At 37.2% G+C, this 21,877-nt stretch overlaps 2 protein-coding genes across 2 annotated transcripts; one reads left to right on the forward strand and one right to left on the reverse strand.

The window, feature by feature from the left end:
- Positions 1–1,271: 1,271 nt before the first annotated feature.
- On the forward strand, positions 1,272–17,154 carry LOC108677816 (guanylate cyclase soluble subunit beta-1). The gene is made up of 14 exons (XM_018166104.2): positions 1,272–1,402; positions 1,973–2,046; positions 2,968–3,068; positions 3,907–4,025; positions 4,628–4,783; positions 6,622–6,778; positions 7,133–7,287; positions 8,411–8,554; positions 8,888–9,141; positions 9,658–9,758; positions 10,349–10,485; positions 12,641–12,778; positions 12,998–13,155; positions 14,539–17,154. Exons 1-14 carry the CDS (start codon positions 1,400–1,402, stop codon positions 14,663–14,665), a joined length of 1,824 nt encoding a protein of 607 aa, XP_018021593.1. The 5' UTR covers positions 1,272–1,399; the 3' UTR covers positions 14,666–17,154.
- A 1,540-nt stretch (positions 17,155–18,694) lies between these two features.
- Positions 18,695–21,798, reverse strand: LOC125177778. The gene is made up of 4 exons (XM_047880164.1): positions 21,750–21,798; positions 21,024–21,263; positions 19,100–20,407; positions 18,695–18,792 (listed from the first exon to the last, which is right to left on the reverse strand). The coding sequence occupies exons 1-4, from the start codon at positions 21,750–21,752 to the stop codon at positions 18,766–18,768; spliced, it is 1,578 nt and encodes a 525-aa protein (XP_047736120.1). The 5' UTR covers positions 21,753–21,798; the 3' UTR covers positions 18,695–18,765.
- Positions 21,799–21,877: the final 79 nt, after the last annotated feature.

A 21,877-nucleotide genomic window follows, 5' to 3' on the forward strand; every position in this document is an offset into this window, starting at 1 on the left:
TTAGAGTGTTGTATTTTGCGGTCAATGCTTTCCGTGCTATATATGTAAAACCATTATCAATGTCAACCGACTGCTTGAATCACCAATTGGTTAGAAATTAAAAAGCGAAGAAAATTTCCAAAACCAATCGCTAAACCAAATTTGAAAACCATCGTACCAAGTTGCCAGATAAATTCATAACGCGATATATCTGAATAGATTAAAAAAATATCTATTTTTTCCTTGTTGTTCAACAGTTCGGATGAAAGAAACAAGAATTTGAGTTCATCCGTGTGTTGATTATTCGTTGAGAAGACTTGCTGTGGTTGATTTAACCCTCATTTTGGTCTATGAATAATTTCATTGAAAATTGACACGCGCATCGCGCTGAACTCTTCGCGTAGTATAATTATATTTCCCTTTGTCCTAATCATACGATCAATGATCGTATGATTAGGACAAATATAAATAATTTATAAATAAATTTTTTACATAAAAATAATTTATGTAAATAAATTTGCCGTTTCTGGACCATTATTGGAGATCATTTGTGTCATATTCCAATAAATGCTTTAATGTATTGCTTTTCATTGCTGATATCCGTGAGAAGCTTTGACTTATCTTTCATATCTTTTCTTTTTATCTCTTGTTTTAAAAACGATGATTGCGATGCTGATTAACTCGAAGGTTACGGATTAGTTTGATGCGGAACGATCGAAGTAAAAATATGAATTTCAATTTTAACTTTTACATCCCTAATGATTTCTAACTTATTCAAATGAGTAATAAACAAGACAAAGAATAATTTTTTCACAAGAATTGTCCGTTACAAAGATACCATATACAAAAAAAATCATCTTTCTAAACAAGTTTTCTCTTAAGCTATACATAACTTTAGATCTGCAATGGACAATAATTTTTAATATTCTTTTATGTGATATAGAGCGACCAAGTGAAAGTGTTTGAGTCGCTTATTCTGACATAAGGAGCTGAGTGAAGTACGTGTGCTGCTGAGGGCCAACATCTCAGTTGTGGCTATCTCGCCTCAACATCAGCCCAGACGTACGATTACTGTCAATCTATATCATTTCGTAACCACAATGTCAAGCATGTTCATTTATTTTGTAATGTTCATTTCAAACTGAAAGTAATAATGCTCTAAACTTTAATCTTGTACGATCTTGAAACAAAACGTCCCATATAATTGTGATTCTGTCTTTTGAAAATGCATGCAATATTGGGTACGACAACATCACCGCAGCATCCCTCGGCAGTGTGAAGCCAGACTAAAAGGAAGATGGACGTACAAAGTGGTCCCTATTGATTACTTCACCTCTCCTAGAGTGCGTTCGTAACCTGAGCTGCAAGTTTCAATAAGAGGTTACTTTGTGTTGCGGAATAACAGAAGAAAGCTATATTAATGGTGAGAACTTATATATTAATTATTGTTTCATTTTGAAGAACTATAAAGGATAAAAAATTATAAAGTTTATTGTATTCCGTTTCTGTGAAGATTAATCAAGTCATGATTTTCTATGTCATTATGATTGATTCAAGTCTAGATAATTCAGATAATTTTTACCTGAATATTTTCCTCAAAATTTTGTAACTATTTTTAAAATATCACAGTGGATAATCGTGCAAGGTATATAGGATAGTAAATGGAATGTTCATTAATATTTCCGTAGAATTTCTGGCAGCGGAACCACATTCAATTTGTTCACTTAACATATTATTTATTTTATTATTATTGTTAATTATTATTATAATTAGGTTTTGAAATTGGACAATAAATTGAATTAACATGTCGATTATCAGAATTAATTGATGATGAAAGTCATCGCATATTTAGTAATATCTCCATAATTCAAAACATTAGAAATATTATTAAAAACTCGAACTTTCTTCAATATCAACGAATATGTATAATCAAGGAATCTGATGTAAATACTAATTACATGACCACTAATTTGTTAATTTTAATGGTTTGAAGTACGGGTTTGTAAACTACGCCATCGAGCTGCTGGTGGTGCGCAACTTCGGCCAGGAGACATGGGAAACCATCAAGTGAGTTACACCTACAGCCATCACAAATATTTATGATGGAAAAGAGCAAAATAAATTCAATAAATTAACATTAGAATATATTGTCTGTGGTTTATTGAGCCAAACACGTTCAGGTATGAACATGCGGCCAGTGGTTGGTCAATTGAATGGCGCGGAGGGATGCCATATTTTGCGATCGCCTCACCAATACGATAGCTTCTATTTCGTCTCTTGTTTTAGACGTAATTTATTTACACGGTAGTCCATAAATTAACCATGTATTTAATTAAATATTTCTCAGCAAATCATTAAAAAAATAATTCTTGAAAAGACGGCATTGCATGTTGACGAATAAATTGAAAATTCTTGGCTCATCATATGTGCGACGGTATAGACTAATTGACGCTTGACTACTAATTGAAAATAGACAACTAATTCACTGCTCACATCACCTGCTTGGCATTCGTGTGTCTCAATCAATTACTAATCAATTGCCAGTCTAGCAGGTAATGGACTCTACCAATCGAAAGCAGTTGCTTATTGATAGTTATTAATAGTATGTGATGTGAACGCTCTGCTAACTGATATTATGTGATGTGAACGCTTTGCTAACTGATAGTACGTGATGTGAACGCTCTGCTAACTGACAGTACGTGATGTGAACGCTCTGCTAACTGATAGTACGTGATGTGAACGCTCTGCTAACTGATAGTACGTAATGTGAACGCTCTGCTAACTGATAGTACGTGATTTTAACGCTCTGCTAACTGATAGTACATGGTGTGAACGCTCTGCTAACTGATAAAACGTGATGTGAATGCTCTGCTAACTGTTAAAACCTGATGAGAACGCTCTGCTAACTGATAGTACGAATGTGAACGCTCTGCTAACTGATAGTACGTGATGTGAACGCTCTGCTAACTGATAGTACGTATGGTACAGGCGGGAGGCGAGCTACGAGATGGAAGGATCGTTCCTGATCCGCGTGATCTACGCCGACAGCATCTCCTACAACATCGTCGGCGCAGCGTCTAGAGTGCTCGGTATTTAGCATCTTTATTGACATGCAAACGGCCGATTAGTTATTTTCTTATGCAAATGTAGAGCTAAAATTGTTTTATCAGAAAATAAACGGAAAGATTACCTTTTTATTCGCATGTGAAGAATAGATAAATTTGGAGTCGTCGAGGAAATGGAAGATTATTTCAGAATATCCAGAAATTTGTTAGAATATTGTTTTTATTGAATAAACTAATGAGTAGTTAGTTTCACATCTGAAGGTTAATAATAAGCATTATTAATTATTATTAAATTACCTTCACAAATACAAATTGCGCCTTTAAAGAGGCAATATAAATTTTTGTATTCCATTGTACTCAATTCCCTACAAAGTCCTCTGTTAGTTAAAGTTTCCAACAAAAATTGTACTAAAATATTTTATTTTCAGTATTCACAAGAACGTTTTCTAGAGATACCTTGAAATATATTTAGATTAATTAAATTGCCTTTTCTAGTGGAGTTCTAATTCGACTCGAAAAGTGTCCCTCAAGCTTTCACTTCAATATCTAGCGTAGTTTAAAAACGGCGTTTTTTCTCTTTATGTAATGTACATTCAACTTGCAATTTATCTCTTAGTAAGATAAATACGCGATAAATTTCATTCGTTATATTTTGGGGTATCTTAATCATATTATTAGGAAAATTTTAGAGTTTATAATTTTCGAATTGAAATTTGAAAATTCATGAATTTATGAAGTCCCTGAAATTCAGTGTTCCTTTTTCAATACTTACTAACTGACAGCTAAAATCTTACTAAAATTCGTATCTGATGTTTACAGTAACACTAACGAAATTATTAATTAATGCAATAATATCGCATAGGTGTTCCAGCGAACGTCATCCTGGAGATGTTCGGTAAATGTTTCTTCGAGTTCTGCCAGGAGTCAGGCTACGATAAGATCCTGCAGGTTCTGGGGGCCACCGTTCGCGATTTCCTGCAGGTATTGCTTACGTTGTTAAATTTGTAAAAAAAAATTTCGGTACAAATGAAATTTGCATTAGCAAAAATCAATGAATAACAGTTGTCGTAGATATTAATACATCTCATTCTTGGTTAAGAACCTTGTCAGTTGATGCCTTATATATACATGAGATTTATACTTCTTTAAGAACCTGGTAACAGTTGCCGCATACATTCGTAACACTTCGTTGAGAACCTAGTAATAGTTGTCGTAGATTATTGATAAAATTAGGTATCTCCCATCCAGAACTATGTAAGAGTTGTGAATTAATTAGGATATCATATTAAAATGGAGAACCTGGTAACTGTCGCCGCGCAGTTTTTGCCTTTAACACATTCTGTTGAGAACTTTGTAACAGTTGCTGTAAAGTTTTACGCATTATGTATGTTTACTCTGTTGAACACCAGGTAACAGTTGCCTTAGACGTGACTGCGTCAAATATTATCTATTGGAAACCTGGTAACAGTTGCCGTAGACTTAACTGCATCAAATATTATCTATTTAGAACCTGTTAACAGTTGACGTAGGTATAACTTATCACATGTTCTTCATATTTAATGAATAATATTCTTAATATGAAGAACCTGGACGCGCTACACGACCACCTCGCTCTCATGTACCCCGGCATGAAGGCGCCGAGCTTCCGCTGCACGGACAGGGAGGAGGACGGCGCGCTGGTGCTGCACTATTACTCCAACCGCCCGGGGCTCGAGTACATTGTTATTGGCATCGTCAAGGTGAGTACATTGTTATTGGCATCGTCAAGGTGAGTACATTGTTATTGGCATCGTCAAGGTGGGTACATTGATATTGGCATCGGCAAGGTGAGTACATTGTTATTGGCATTGTTAAAGTGAGTACAATGATGGTGAGTCAAGGTGAGTACATTGTTATTGGCATCGTCTAGGTGAGTACATTGTTATTGGCATCGTCAAGGTGAGTACATTGTTATTGGCATTGTTAAGGTGAGTACAATGATGGTGAGTCAAGGTGAGTACATTGTTATTGGCATCGTGAAGGTGAGTTAGGTGATGGTGAGTCAAGGTGAGTTAGGTGATGGTGAGTCAAGGTGAGGCGAGTGATACATCATCAAAGTGAGATTTGAATAGAAGTACCAATAATGATCTTTCATTGGTATGAATAACTTTTTATTATGGTAAAAATTATGATCGCTGATGATATGAATTATTTATTTTATGTTTAATGATGGACATGACAAATAGGGAATTTCATAATATTACTGTTGGGATATAAGTTATTTAAAGTAGAAATAGTGGCAGGTCGTTAGAAGAATTTGTGTCTTTTGAAAAACTCATTGGTTTATGATAATTAGGCTGTAACTTTCTAAAAAGGATCAGATGTTTTTTTAATAACAGAAAAATTAATGAAGTCTTAATTTTTGAGTCAGTCAGGCCATAAAATTGTTTTGGACAGCTGTCTCAGACAGTTAATTTATTTTTTTATGCAATAATTCAATTTAATGATCGTAACTCGATTTATGTTTTTATTGATATTGTCTAAATACGAAGAAAAATAAACATTCACTTGATATTAATCAAGAAAAGTAATTAATTACAAGTAAATTCATCGTACTTTCAATAAATTAAATTAAAATAAATAAATTGTTAAATTTTATTCTTAATTAATGTTCAATATGCTGTTTATCAAATAAATTGTAATTTCTGCTGAAATTGTTATTTCTAATTAATCGGCATCACCAGAAAGTTTCCGTCTCCATCTTTCTTTGGAGCTAGCCTACTCTATAACCCGGCACGAGCTTTAGCAATTTCTCCAAAGTTTTCGAATATTTTACCCTCGTAATGTGGGTACTAAAAATTTGATTCCCCTGCTTTAAAACGCGCTGGATTTACGAGCAAATAAACAAAATTTTATTGCCCTCCTTAAATGGCCTATCAGCGACGCTAATATGACATGACTACAGGCGTGAGACGATACATATAAAATCTTCATTCTTTTTCAACGAATTTGGAGCGTCGCTGACATCTTTGTTCGTTTAATTTTGTTAATAACTGCAAAAATGCGAAGTAGAAATCGCAAATCTAGTCAAAGTAAATAAAATAACTTCTAAGCCAAAAGCGTCAAGCAGAAGCGCGTGACAATTCAGCGTTCCTGTGGCAAGGGAATGAAAACAGATAAATAAATTTTATTGAACCATTCTATCAGTTATTAATAAATATACTCTGGTTAATTTGAGCAGCTGTATCTATTATAAACATGTACACTCTCGTTAATTTGAGCAGCTTTATCTATTATAAACATGTACATACACTCTCATTAATTTGAGCAGCTGTATCTATTATAAACATGTACACTCTCATTAATTTGAGCAGCTGTATCTATTTTAGAGATTACACTCTCATTAATTTGAGCAGCTGTATCTATTATAAACATGTACGCTCTCGTTAATTTGAGCAGCTTTATCTATTATAAACATGTACACTCTCGTTAATTTGAGCAGCAGTATCTATTATAAACAAGCACACTCTCGTTAATTTGAGCAGCTGTATATATTATAGAGATGTACACGCTTGTTAATTTATGAATTTATTGTCAGGCGGTAGCAGCGTCTCTGCACGGTGCAGAGGTCGAGGTTGAGATCCTCAAGACTAAGGAGGAAGCTGACCACGTGCAGTTCCTGATCAGGGAGAAGGGCGGCAACAAGACGGGTGTAAGGCCGCAGGAATTGACAACAATGGATATAATGCCTTCAGGTGCTCAATTCTCGATATTTTAATTTAATCAAACTAAAAGTAGTAATAACTTTTGAACATCAGGCGTATGCCATCATCGAGCCATCGATGTTGTTCTCATCTTAAATAGGAGGAATAAATATGGCAGTTATTTCAGTGTTTCTTAGTCTTACTGCTACAACCAGCATGGCTTCACAATTTTATACTAACATAATTCTTTCGTTTTCAAAACGGCTCTTCGAACATTTAACAGAATTCTGTTACTTAAAATTATTGGTAATGAATTTCAGTAACCTTCCATGCTACTATCACACTAAGCTGATGATATTGTCCGTCAATATTTCACCAAAATTATTTCTTTTATTGTGCCGTCAGAACCGAAGATCTCGCCACGCACCTTCTGCCAAGTGTGTCCCTTCCACCTGATTTTCGACCGCGACCTGCAGGTGGTGCAAGCCGGGGTGTCCATTGCGCGTATCTTGCCTGGACTTATGGGCAGAGGTCTCTCCATCAACGAACTCTTCGACGTGGTGAGCATAACTGGTCTCTAATTCAACGAACTCTTCGACGTGGTGAGCATAACTGGTCTCTAATTCAACGAACTCTTCGACGCGATGAGCAAAACCTTCTACAACAAACTTGTCGACGTAGTGAACAAAGCTGGTCACTAATTCAGCGAACTCATCGACGTGGTGAGCAAAACTGATCTCTAATTGAACTCTTCAACGTAGTGAGCAAAATTGGTCTCTTCTTCAACAAACTCTGCGACGTGATGAGCAAAACATATTTCTCCCATCAACGAACTCTTCGACGTGTGGAGCGCAAAAGATCTCTCCATCAATGAATATTTCGAATTGGTGAATGAATCAGCTAACTTTATTCTTGCGCATTGATGTGTTTAACTAGATCGTAAAAGGACTCTGACTAACATGACATCGCACTTTCGCCACCCAGAATATTACACCAGAATTTTTTAATATTATGAGAGCTTAATCTTATATGCACGAATTGTGCACGGCTATTTAAAATGCCCGAAATTTTGCAGCGCATTTGATTCCTCACTAGAATTTAGTTTTTGTATGCACATGGGAGGAACTTTGTATGAAAATTTATTATCTGGCCTATTGTAGATAATTACAGATAATATTTGTAAAATATTATGAAACGAGCTATCCGCAAGAGATGCTGATAACACAGAGGCAGCCGCGCATGGAGTTGACTTAACCCTCCACAGCCAGATATGATCTATAACCGGAGCAATATGTCACGCGCCTACTTCCCAAAAAGGATACGTTCTAGTGAACGCAAAGTGACTTGCACTGATGGTTGCCGCCACGTACGACAACTTTAAAATGTTCTCTGTTGCGTACAAACGTCCTCAGGTTGCTACACTCAATGGCTTACGTAAAATTTAGGTTGAAAGTTATGTTCCAGGAGAGTGAAATAAGGCGGTAGAGGGTTAAGGCCACGTAAGTTCGCCCATGCTAACGATTAACACGGTTCCATCAGGTGCGGCCGCCCTTGGAGTTGACTTAAGCCACATAATATCGCACATGCTGACGATTAACACGGTTCCATCAGGTGCGGCCGCCCTTGGAGTTGACTTAAGCCACATAATATCGCACATGCTGACGATTAACACGGTTCCATCAGGTGCGGCCGCCCATGGAGTTGACTTTCGACCACATCATCTCACACATCAACACCATATACGTGCTGCGCACCAAGCCTGGCCTCATCCAGCTCAGGGATGAAGGAGGGGAAAGTGGACCGGAACAGGGACTGCTCAGGCTTAAGGTTTGGAGTCATACATCTCTAAAGAAACAAAACTTTATTATTTAGAGTGGGCTCAAAGTTTATTTTCAGTTACGCTACAATTTGCTACTTCTTGGCAACTATATCAATTAAATAGATTGAAACATCAGATATAGCTTAAACTTAAAGTACACATATGAGTTTCATGCAATATATAAATGAACTTCAGTTTTTATATCTTATTCTAAACTTGGTAACGACACATCTTCCTCTACTATAATTTAATTTTTTTTAATTTTTAACTTGAAATCGTTATGATCTGATCGAATGTGGAACGATAACATTCAGAAAATGATCACATATAATATTTTTCAGGGCCAAATGATCCACATTCCTGAAAACGACCTGATGATGTTCATTTGCTCGCCATCAGTCGTAAACTTGGATGATTTGTACCGTCTGGGTTTGTATCTCTCGGACATACCCCTGCATGACGCTACCAGAGATCTGGTGCTACTCAATGAACAGTTCGAGGCAGAGTACAACCTAACTACCAAGCTTGAACTGCTCACTGATAAACTTCAGCAAACCTATCGACAACTGGACAGCGAGAAGCAGAAAACTGACAGGTTCGTGAATGATTCCGTCATACTGTAGACCGTAGAGTGTAGACGTATGACAGAATGTTATTTTAAAATGCAAATAGGATATCAGATGAATTCAATGACTTAATTCAATGAATTGAATTCAAGGACTTAAATCAAAACTGATCGATTGGATTACTGGTGCCGATGATAGCTGCGCCAGGGAGTTAACTAATGAATGTTAGGCTTTCAACTTAGAAGTGGCGACCTATTCAATTGTTCCGGTTATCAATTCTCATTACAATTTTCCCTCCCACTTTTTTGACATTGCGAGTGAAGCCTGACAAAAAAAAACAATTCACTCTCCAATTCGAATTTTGAATCACAACTCACACAGGATTTTTGTCAGTTCGCATGTTCTTGACTGTTTTTTGGTCAGATACACCGCAATAAGTTGTGCCGCGAGAGCGAATGTCGAATTTGTTGAACAGAGTAGGTGATGTAAAATCAAATAAAGCAAGCTTTGATTGTACGTATCTTGGCATTTATTTCTACCTTCAGGTTGTTGTACTCCGTACTGCCCCTGAGCGTGGCCAATGAGTTGCGCCATAAAAGGCCCGTGCCTCCCAAACGTTATCCTGTGGTGACGTTACTCTTCTCAGGTGAACAGCGGCCATAACAGCCTTATATGTGCTAGCCAAGTCAATCTCAGGTGAACAGCGGCCATAACAGCCTTATATGCGCTAGCCAAGTCATTCTCAGGTGAACAGCGGCCATAACAGCCTTATACGCGCTAAAAATGCCATTCCATATTTACTTTCTTATCACGACATATTATTTGAGTGAGTAGCTGGTTCGAAAGCCCAGCATGTTTCAAAAATTCTGCGATGTCTACAATCATCGATCCAACGCAGTCATGTACACAATTATTGCCATTAGCATCACTAGCACAATTACCATTCCCATCACTATCATCATCACCATTTCCATTACCATCACCAGCACTCTAATTATTAATAAGAATACTCATACTCATTTCTTTCTATTACATCTTTCTTCTCTATTAGAAGAAATATGCCATGGGCCTGTTTCTTCGGCGCCGACACTTCTATTCTATTCTATTCTATTACTTCTTTCTCTTCTTTTTAATTCTTTCTTTTACTATTACTATTGTAATAGTAATATAAAGTTTAGTAATAGATACTATTACCATGCGTTTTATGTCAACAACATAAAAGAAGAATAACGGCAGGCGTGGTGGGTTTCTCCGACTACTGCCAGCGACATTCAGACTTGGCGGGCGCGTCGCTCATCGTCAAGATGTTGAACGACATCTACACCGCCTTCGATATCCTCACCGACCCCAGCCGCAACCCCAACGTCTATAAGGTGACTAGACCCCAGCCGCAACTCCAACGTCTATAAGGTGACTAGACTCCAGCCGCAACCCCAACGTCTATAAGGTGACTAGACCCCAGCCGCAACCCCAACGTCTATAAGGTGACTAGACAGTCTGTCTGTCTGTCTGTCTGTCCGTGACATCACGTTTTCGTCGACGAGAAAATGCGCTCTCTATCACTCACTTCAGTGAGTACTGAGTTATATTTTTTCAAATAATTAATCATGCTGTAGCATGTTTTGCCTCGATGTATTGATATAATGCAGTAAACACAAGATATAGTTGGTCTGCCTATGTAGTGTTAAGATGAAGATGAAGTATTTCTCGAGAAACAATTTTAGTGCCCGGGCGTTATCTTAAAATGTTTAAATTATGAATTTATGGTTCTGGCACCTGTTATAATTATAAAATAATCATTGATAAAAATATAAGGAAAATAACCTGACATGTTTTTTAACGAAGTAATGAAGCAATAATATTATCATTGTATATTTGAACCGAAAAAAATGAATTTGTATTCTATGTGTTGTAGTGCTAGATTATGCCAATGAAATCAATTTCGATTATATTTTATTTATTTTTTTTTCGAACGCTCAACATCAATGAATAAATTGAGTTAAACATATGCAACGTGCATATTACTGCGTGCGTCTCGCAATTATTATTATTGACCAGGTCTGAGGAAATGGTTAGCCAAGGCTTTGGTATATATTTAACTGTACTTGATGGAGGCTGTTGTCATGTCTGTTAAAGTGGTCAGCCATGTCTGAGGGAAGCAGGTAGCCATGTCTGAGGGAAGCAGGTAGCCATGTCTGAGGGAAGCAGGTAGCCATGTCTGAGGGAAGCAGGTAGCCATGTATAAGGGAAGCAGGTAGCCATGTCTGAGGGAAGCCTGTCTCTTATACACATCTAGATGTGTATAAGAGACAGGTCTAGACCCCAGCCGCAACCCCAACGTCTATAAGGTGACTAGACCCCAGCCGCAACCCCAGCGTCTATAAGGTGACTAGACCCCAGCCGCAACCCCAGCGTCTATAAGGTGACTAGACCCCAGCCGCAACCCCAGCGCCTATAAGGTGACTAGACTCCAGCCGCAATCCCAACCGCTCTAAGGTGTCGCGACTGCGGCTGTAAGGATCATGAGGCTGATGGCAGACGTAGCTAGCCTCTTTGAGGCTTGTGCTATACATCGCCAGGCGCTATGAGGCTCATGCTAGTGGTAGAGCTCCTCTATGAGGCTCATATGGTAGTGGTAGAGCTCCTCTTTGAGGCTCATGGCAGTGGTAGAGCTCCTCTTTGAGGCTCATGGTAGTGGTAGAGCTCCTCTTTGAGGCTCATGGCAGTGGTAGAGCTCCTCTTTGAGGCTCATGGTAGTGGTAGAGCTCCTCTTTGAGGCTCATGGTAGTGGTAGAGCTCCTCTTTGAGGCTCATGGTAGACTTAGCCAGCCTGTTTGAGGCTCTTTTTGGTTATCGTAACAAGTTCGACGTCGCGTTGTGGGGCAAATGAATTCAAGATTTTCTTCCATTCAATTTAACTTCATGATAAATTTGGCTTAAAGATAAAATTTACAAATTGTGTTATCGTTATTGATGTATCACTCAAGCAAAGTTATATCAATTTATTATTGTAGCTAGCTAAAAATCTATAAATTTTCGTGTTACATTTTTCTCCGTTCATTTGGGATTTTTTTTTTTCATTTCTAGATTCTAGATTCTGGATCTTGTTATTGCATAAGGAAAATTTTGATAACCTAGATAGGAATATCTCGGATCTTGCTTATCAAATGAATATTCCTAACAATATTTTCTGTCATTTGTGTATTAATAATGTTCCAATCCCGTTTTTCTGTTCTCCGTGTCGCCCCCCTTTGGCCGTACTCCAACCGCACCTTGGCCGTACACCGCTCATTCCTTGGCCGTAATTCGCCCGTCCCTTGGCCGTACTCCACTCGACCCTTGGCCATATTCCACTCGCTTTTCGGGCGTACTCCAACCGCACCGTGGCCGTACACGCGGCATTTCAGGGCTTGCACTTATCAAATGCTTGTGACTTTATTTTGCTTAGTTTTATTTTGTTTTTAATCTATGCTCACTCCTTGGCCGTAATTCGCCCGTCCCTCGGCCGCACGTCGCCGTGTACGGCAGGTGGAGACGGTGGGCGACAAGTACATGGCCGTTAGCGGCCTGCCTGAGCCCTGCGAGTTCCACGCGCGCTGCATCGGCCGCCTGGCGCTCGACATGATGGACCTGGCCGCCTCAGTGATGGTGGACGGCGAGCCTGTGGTGAGTGGTGAGTGAGTGGTGAGTGAGTGGTGACATGAGAGTGAGTGGTGAGTGAGTGGTGAGTGAGTGGTGAGTGAGTGATGAGTGAGTGGTGAGTGAGAGTGGTGAGCGGGGGCCAGCTCTATCCAACGTAACAATGAATTACTTCACTCACTACCAAATTTCAAAACATATTACAAATTATTCACTGTAGTTAATGATGTTTGCATCGTCTTGCAGCGCATCACCGTAGGCATTCACTCCGGCGAAGTGGTGACCGGGGTTATAGGCCAGCGCATGCCGCGCTACTGCCTCTTCGGTAACACAGTCAACCTCACCAGCCGAACTGAGACCACCGGCGAGAAGGGCAGAGTCAACGTGTCCGATGACGCCTACAGGTCGGTTTGCTTTTGTGAATATTAGATGAATTTCGGAATTTTCTATATTTAAAAAATGCATACATTTGCCACACTGAGACCAAGAAGGAGAAAGGCAGAATCAAGGTGTCCGATGACGCTTACAGGTGCGTTTACTTAAACTTTTTATGAATATTATATGAAGTTCGTAATTTTCTATATTTAAAAATGTATATGTCTTTCTTGTTCTTCCGTTTGCTTAAACTTTTGCTTAAACTTTTGTCCGTTTTGTCCTTTTGTTTAATGTCCGTTTGCTTAAACTCTGTATATATGGATGTTAGATAGAATTTCATAATTTTCAATTTTTAAAAAATGTTCACCGGCCGCACTGAGATCAAGGGAGAGAAAGGCAAGGTAAATTATTCCGATGACGCTCTCAAGTCAATGTAGTTATAACTTTTATGAAAATAAGGAAAGATATTGTTAGTATGTTGTTAGTACATCCAAAAGTTGAAGTATTTTATGCATATTAGATAGAGATATCCTATCCAATGTTCAAAAATATTCATAAAATATATAAACGCATTTTACAGTTTAATATTTTAGGATTATTTTTTCTTTCTACTAACCGGAAATAATATTTATTCAATTTATTACACCATTGAGAGAGTTTAAAAAAATTATTATTTTGGATAAAACATCTTGTAAATTCAAGCCATTATCTTTCCTACTGAAGTGCCTTTAGTCCATGGTGACTGAGAAGATATAATTATTCTTAAATTTCTATAATATCATTTTATTTTATTTTTATTTTTATCTAGTTTAGATCAATTTTTCTGATCTTTTCGAGTCACCCCCGATAATGATAGGCTATGCGCATTGCGCTCGCGAGATAATTCATAATAATATGCGTTTAAAAATTGTTTTTTAAAGACAACACTTCTAAAGAATCCAGTGTCTCTGATGTTACACATGTACAATGAAATTCTAATTTTATTTTAATACATTTAACAAAATAAATTTTACATTTTTTAGTACATTGTCACTAAATTAAATACCATTGCGTGCGTTTCATCTATAGATCTCTAGAAAATGTTTCAGGAGTAGACAAAAACAACTTTATTGCATACAAATACTATTATCGATTTGGGTGCAAATAGAGTATATTCGAAGATTATAATTATAGTCGATATGCATTTGTTTTCAAGATCAATTAAGTTACAAGATAATTACGTGATGCAAGTTCGATTAATAATCAGAGAATGCATTTGATTACAGTTTTCAGGGAGTCGATCAATTGACGTTGGTAGATTAAAAGTACTTAGAATTAGATACTGCCATCTAATTCTAATTACTCTATGCTATAATTCTGCATTGGTTTCGTTTCTTGTGATAAAATAATTCAAAATTCATCAAATTTTCCAGGCATTTCCAAATGGACGTCAACTACGACCCTGAATTCGAGTTCACCTCTCGAGGGGAAGTCGTCATGAAAGGCGCGAAGAAGCCTATGCAAGTTTGGTTCTTGAGCCGAAAAACTGATCAAGATTGAATCTAACCTAACATAAAATATGACATACCTCCACATCACGTAAGGCATGTTTATATACTCAGCCGAAAAACTGATCAAGATTGAACCTAATCTAACTTAACTTAACCTTAACTATGAAATTCCTCACATCATGCAAGACATGTTTATTTCTCGAGCCGAAAAACTGGTCAAGATTGAACCTAACCTAACTTAACCTAACCTATCCTAACCTAACCTAATCTACGACATTCCTCCGCATCATGTAAGACATATGAACATTTCATGAATAGGAAAACTGATCAAGTTAGAACGTAAACTTTGGATAAACTTCACTGAATGTTAGACACTTTCATTTTCTAAACTGAAAACTAATCAAAATTGAATGTAAACTTTGAAAAACTTTCATCTCAGTTTAGGCATGCTTATCGCTAAGCTGTACCGCTGAGTATAGGGCAAGTTTAACGCCTCAATATGTAGCAAATTTCAGCCTAAGATAATGAACTTTTCAGAACATTCGATGCCATTTAGGCACAGAATATTCGACGCTATTTATGGAAAGAATGTTAGATGCTTTTTATGCAGAGAAAATTTAAAGGTATTTATACTCAATGTATTCGATGCTATTAATTCACAGAGAATTCAATGCGCCTTATACTCAGAATATCCGATGCTATTAATGCACAAAATGTTCTTTGCAATGTATTTTCATGATATTCGATCCTGATTATGTTCAAGTATCGACTGAATTTATTAAATATTAATAATATCTGTCTCTTTCAGTAAATGTTCAAGCTCGATAAAATGTATAAAGGTAACAATTTTATTGGAAGGTATAAATTTAATGTGAAAGTGTGCATTAGATCAGTGCAAATTACTATTAAGCCTCACTCATGTTGAATAAATATCCTGATATAGGTCATCAGCCTTATTAGGAACGTCTAATGTTGATTGTTAGATGTAATAAAATGCTGATTAAATCGAGGCATTAAAGTTTCTTTGGAACTCCGTACGACTTGCATGCACCTCCTAATTGTATTAAACAAAACAATATGATAGTTCAATATAGGATAAAGTAACACATGATACTTTGAAAAATAGCATCATTCCCACTATATTTATAAATGTTTCATATTTTATGTTAATGTCTTAATATTAGCAAAACATTTCAGACCGAAGAACAAGTACCATGCAGTAAATAAGACGACACATGATCGAGTAGACCTGTAATCACTTCGTTGATAAGCTAAAGTTTATTTTTTTGAAAAGTTACATATTTTGCATTTTTAAACTTGCCTTGGTTGAAGCTTTAGGTCGGCGTTGAGTTCAGACAGCGAGTCAGTATTTTCCATGGGTATGAAATTTTATTGAAAACTTTTTTATTTTTTTAAGTACCAGTAAAGAAGATGACACATTATCGAGTAGATCTGTAATCACCTCCTTGATATTATATTGCAAATTTTTTTTTTATTTTTTTATGTACCAGTAAATAAGAGGACACATGATCGAGTAGATCTGTAGTCACTTCGTTGATATTATATTGCAAATTTTTTTTATTTTTTTTAAGTACCAGTAAAGAAGATGACACATGATCGAGTAGATCTGTAATCCCTTCGTTGCTAAATTAAATTTTTGTTTTAAGTTACAAATTTCAAATTTCTAAAGTTGCCTTGGTTGAAGCTTTAGGTCGACGTTGAGTTGTGACCGCGTGTCAATATTTTCCATGGGCACGAAATTTTATTGCCGTGACCGAATTGCCGTTGAACGCGCGCCATGCGACACGCCTAGCATCAACTGATGCCACATTTTGCATCGGTAGAAAGTCGTAGTTTTGATTTCACTTTCTTATGAAGATCAAATGAAAAGTGAAATCACACGTTTTCGTCATTTTTAGGTCCACCAACTCGAAGAAATTCAGAAGATTCAACTCAGAATATTTTGAGTCGGAATGGAAACATAGAAACGATGAGGTAAAACTAGTTTAATTATTTCAGACATGAACGGCCTATGAACAAAAAAACTCTATTTTTTTTATTTTCGCATCCATGCGAAATGGGGCTGGAAAATATTTTATTTTTATTAAACCCGGTTAAAACAACGTAGCTAAATGAATGAAACTTTGAGCTCGTGAAGATAGAAATGCAGTTCATGAAATTCGTGGAGCGATTTGCACGAAGGTGTACTACAAAAATGATCATTATTCTTTCGTACTGTAACGAATATTTATAATGCAAATATTTTAACTCACGATAGTCACTCAAAAGTACAGTAGAATGCACGGTATCGTATAAATGAGCTACATCCCCATTCAGCATGAATTAAACGGCGTGAAGTTGTCAGTCACACGTACATAAATGAATATGTTTTAGCTAAGACATGTCGCATGAAATGAAGATAGAAGTGTAAGTAAAATGTATGAACAGTTTCTGATGCACTTAACCTTCGTCCGCTTTATTTCTCGAGCAAGTTTTATCAATGTATTTTTTAAAATATATAAATGAATCACATTATAAAATTTTAATGATACCCTATGTTGTTTTAATATAAAATGATTGAATAAATATTTAAAAACCTTAATTAAATTTGAATGATTTCATTTACTGCACCCAATCAAATTCATGTCTTGGAAAATTTTATAAAATATAATATTTTTATATGCAATATTCCACATTACGCGCCAACCATATTCATTTTTAAGAGGATTTTACATTAATTAATGACCGCAAGTCTTCCATGTATTTTCGTATTTTACTGTACATATTCCTAGCAGAGAGATTAATTCAATAATGTTTAACTTGTATGTTTTTTGTGATTGATTTCCAGATACATAATATATGCGGTATTTCCACGTACGAGTTCATATCAGGATTTTTCCATGATTTTCAAGATAGCTTTAAATACGTAAAAGTTTCTCGCGGCAAAGTTAAAACAAAATAAACGCAAATAACGCTAAATGCAGTTTAAACTTAACAACATTAGAAATATTTCAAAACATTTTATTAACTAACATTAATTAATAACGAAATAAATAAAAAAAATTGATGCACAAGCTGTGCAAGTAAGAACAAGCTGTTAGGACATTTGTTTACCAACTTTCAATGGGAGTTCCAGCTTAAGCAAGATTTCACTTACAGCCTTTATCGATTATTGGATGTGCTTTCATGAAACGCCTTCATCAACATCATGAAACGCCTTCATCAACATCATGAAACGCCTTCATCATACCTGCTCAGAATTCACGTAACAAATCGATCGCTAGCTGCATAGTTGTGCGTGGAAATTTACTACATCAACAAGGTGCAAGATAGCGTAATATAGATTCATTAAACTGTGGCTTGAAGCGCAATGAGGAAATAAATTGTATGCCTTTTTGAGTGGGCATTTTATAGAATATTTGTTCAATTTTTTCTTTTATTATTTGGGAATCAAGTTTTGATCAAATGGCGAAGCGTTCTTCCGTAAAGGTTAAATTGCCTCCAGTGAAACTTTATTATGCATTCTTTCCATTGATATGACAGCCAAAAAATATATGTAAAGAAAAATCATGTGCAAATTTAGCCACGTATAAAAGTGCTTAAGAATCGTGCATATATGTGCTCCTTATGATTCTCAATAACTAAGGGTGTTGTACAAATTAATGCTTATTTTATTAACTGACTCAATTCATCCTTTTTCTATTTTATGAGACACGTTACCTGCATAAAATTTATTGACCGCGTTCGGTCCCCCATGTGTTTCAGACGGCACTAGAGGCACCCAGTCATTCATTTCTGTGCCGTCAAATCGCAGGTCTGTTTCCAATTGTCTTTTCCTTTTATCACTCACATTATTTAATTCAAATAAACTCTGATGATGTTCATTAGAATTGATTTCTCGCGGTGAAAAAATCCCCTCACTGGTGTCAATTTCGCGGCTTAATAATTTGGATGGAGTGAACGTATTTGCGCTGGTGTTCTTGAACATATCTAAGATTTGCGAACCGTTCAGGTTGATGACAATAGGCATGGAGTGAGCACCGTAGCTGCCTGGCAGAGACCGGTCCTGTTGGTCAACATCAACTACCTTTGGTCGGGTCATTTCTGACCGGAAGAGAGTCCGTGAAGTGCGAGTTGCAGGTTGATGAATCATGATGCGGTGTTGGTATGATGAATCTGATTTGGATGAAGAGGGATTGAGATAAATTTGACCGTTAGCGGATGCAGAGGAAGACCTAGCAAGGCCACTATATTCAACTTCCTTTGGATTAACGATAGCTGATTCAGTGGAAGACTTAGCAAAGCCACTAAATTCAACTGCCTTTGGATTACCGGTAGCTGATTCAGAGGAAGACTTAACAAGGCCACTATATTCAATTTCCTGAGGAATTAAAGGATGGATATGTTTTGAATCCTCATTAGGAAGTGACTTAAGATAACTTTGAGCTCTCATACCTGAATCATAATCGTGCGAGTTACGTACCTCTTGATTTCTGACTACGTACACTGGGGGGCCTTCATGGTAGGAATTGGAGTACTTTGAGTTCTGAGTTCTGAAATGGGTCAACTCTGGTGAGTGAGGAATAAAACGGGGCTCAACCAAACCATGGTTATGAATTTCCTCGTGGATTTCTCCTCCTTTCACGCCTTTTAGAATTTCTCTTATGTGGATGTCTTCTCCCGTGTCAGGATTTTCACCGATGTAATGAGTGTCTTCTGGTGTATAACTCGGCTTCTGCCCTGTGGGACGGTATGTGGATTTTATTCCATAAAGAGAATCTCCCTGTGACAGAAGTTTTTGTTGGCGGACTCCATATGAATGATCTTCTTGAGTTTCTTCGCTATCGGACGGGTGGCCGATGATGTCAGATATGCTTGTTGGATCAGGGCGGGAGGGTGTAAACTTTATGTCTTTCTGAGTGAACTGTGTGTAGTCGTCGGGATGGTCGTAGAACGGCTTGTCTTTCTCTGGTAAGACGGGTGGAGGCTTTACGACATTCTGATACCGAGATGAATAGTCTGCATGAACCAGATAATTTTGGAGAGGTTGTGCATTGAGATGGGAAGTACCAAAGCTGTTGAATAGTTTATTATCAGGATGAATGAAGGGGTTGCTTTGGGAACCCACATTGGAACTACCATAGAGGGACGATACCTGTTGCTGCAAAGGATCAAGAGGGTTGAAGTAATTTGCTGCATCTCTATAGGAGCTGCTGAAAACGTCGTTGTTGCTCGGAGGGAGAAGTCCAGTGTAAGTAGTTTTAGGCCTTGAATTGGACAGTTTAATATCTTCGTACAAGTCCGGCGCGACAGGAGCAGTAAACAGACTGGCTTTTAGGAGCTCCCTATTGAGCCTGGCCCTCGAATCAAAAGTGTTGCTCAAAAATTGACTATCAGAAGACGATGGCAGACCAGGACAATCAGTGTTGATGGCGGTCTCCGTGCGTGTGACGGTAACTGTGCGACTACTAAACACAGTCTCGATGTCCGTGTGGAACACGTCTTGAATTATAGTTTTGGTGATAATTTCTGGAGTAAATCTGGTGTGTTGCAAGGAATTGATGAGGTGTTTCGTGTCGTAGATCAGTTGAGTAACTGTCGAAGTGATTGAGGTTGACTCGAACTCGGTGGTGGTTATGTAAACGGGTTCCACGCGGGTGCTAACTATGGTGCTGGTGGACGTGGTTGTCACCGTCGAGGGGTCAAAGTCAAAGCCAAATGTCTTGAAACTTGTGTCAAAAACGGTTTTGGGGAAGAACTCCGTTTCGTAAATAGTTTTGTATAGCGAGGTCTGAAATTTAAAAAAAACTATTGTATTACGTATATCACACACTGTGAAATAAACCTAAGAATCCTATAAAGTTCACTTTCATGTCCGTTCCTATTTTAAATTTGCACTGATTACAACATGCTTTACACGATAAGGAAATATTATCCAGGATAACGCACTATTTGAAAAAATATAACTCAGTACTCACTGCAGTGAGTGACAGAGAGCGCATTTTTTCGTTGACGAAAACTTGAGGTCACGGACAGACGGACGGACAGACGGACAGACAACCGGACATGGCGAGCACAATAGTGAATTTTTTCCATAAACGAGAAAATGCGTTAAAAAGGTGGTACATAAATTTTATGTCGCAATTTATACCTTCGTAGAAATTGCGATTTATTTATAATAAATTTATACGTTAGTATAAATTTGGAATTTAAAAAATGTAAAAAATTAAATTAAGTAAAGTTAGAACCTGAGCACAGCACCGGAAAGATATTAATGATGATTCGGCTCTCAAATCAAAGCTACATGTAATGAAATGAAAAATGTCCTCACTAAAACTTGCTAGGTGGACAACTTGCAAAAAAAACATTATTAATAAAAAAATTGATAAATTTTCAAATTTCCTCACCGTTTTTGTGATGTATTTTGTCTTATGAATGTAGTTGGGAAGGCAAGGCACTCTGTTTGGATGTGGTCTGTTAGGAGGGGGAGGAGGGGATCTGGGTCCAAAGGGGTGATGGAAAGACCTTTTCCTGTTGATTTCTTGTCCTCCGCGTCCGTAGAAAAAAATAGGATCGCCAAGCGAACCCAGCAGCAGTGAAGTTATTAAGACAAACTGTCCTATAGAATATTTCGGGAGAAGCGTCATCTGTGGAGAAATTTGCATGGACTGTTGAAAAATTAGTAGAAAAAAGTTGAAATGTGTTTTAGAATTTTTATCCGTCAGAAATGTCAAGAAATAATTATTAAAATTAAGTTGAATTGTAGACTCGTGTGGAATCGAATCCCGGGAGGATTAAATGATAGAGTTCGAAAATCAGAAAAGCTACAGATTTGAAAATCCCAAAGGTTCGGAAATCTTTGTTTAGGGAAAGGTTTGGGAACCAGACTTTAGAACGAAAATTATGCTCATGTTTTTTGCACCGATGATGCATATAAAAATTAAGTTTGAAGCAATGATAATTATCACTAATGATAATTACTTCGCATTGGTATAAATTGTACAAGTCGGGAACACTGCTCCGATATACGAAGAAAATTGTGTAGATTACGGAAGGATAACTTTTAACTCACTAATAAATTCTGCAGGTAATGCCAGTTATTCAATATATAATGAGAAATAACCTCTACCCACCATTTCGCCAGTAATGCCCCCCCAGCTTGCACATGAATGAACGGTGGCAACAACGTGTCTGTTTCGACTGACTTGCACCGTGCGACACCACGGAACTTTATATCCACTTTCTCCACATAAAGTTGCTG

The sequence above is a fragment of the Hyalella azteca genome, unplaced genomic scaffold (assembly GCF_000764305.2).
Source record: "Hyalella azteca isolate HAZT.00-mixed unplaced genomic scaffold, Hazt_2.0.2 contig4783, whole genome shotgun sequence".
Classification (NCBI taxonomy): domain Eukaryota; kingdom Metazoa; phylum Arthropoda; class Malacostraca; order Amphipoda; family Hyalellidae; genus Hyalella; species Hyalella azteca.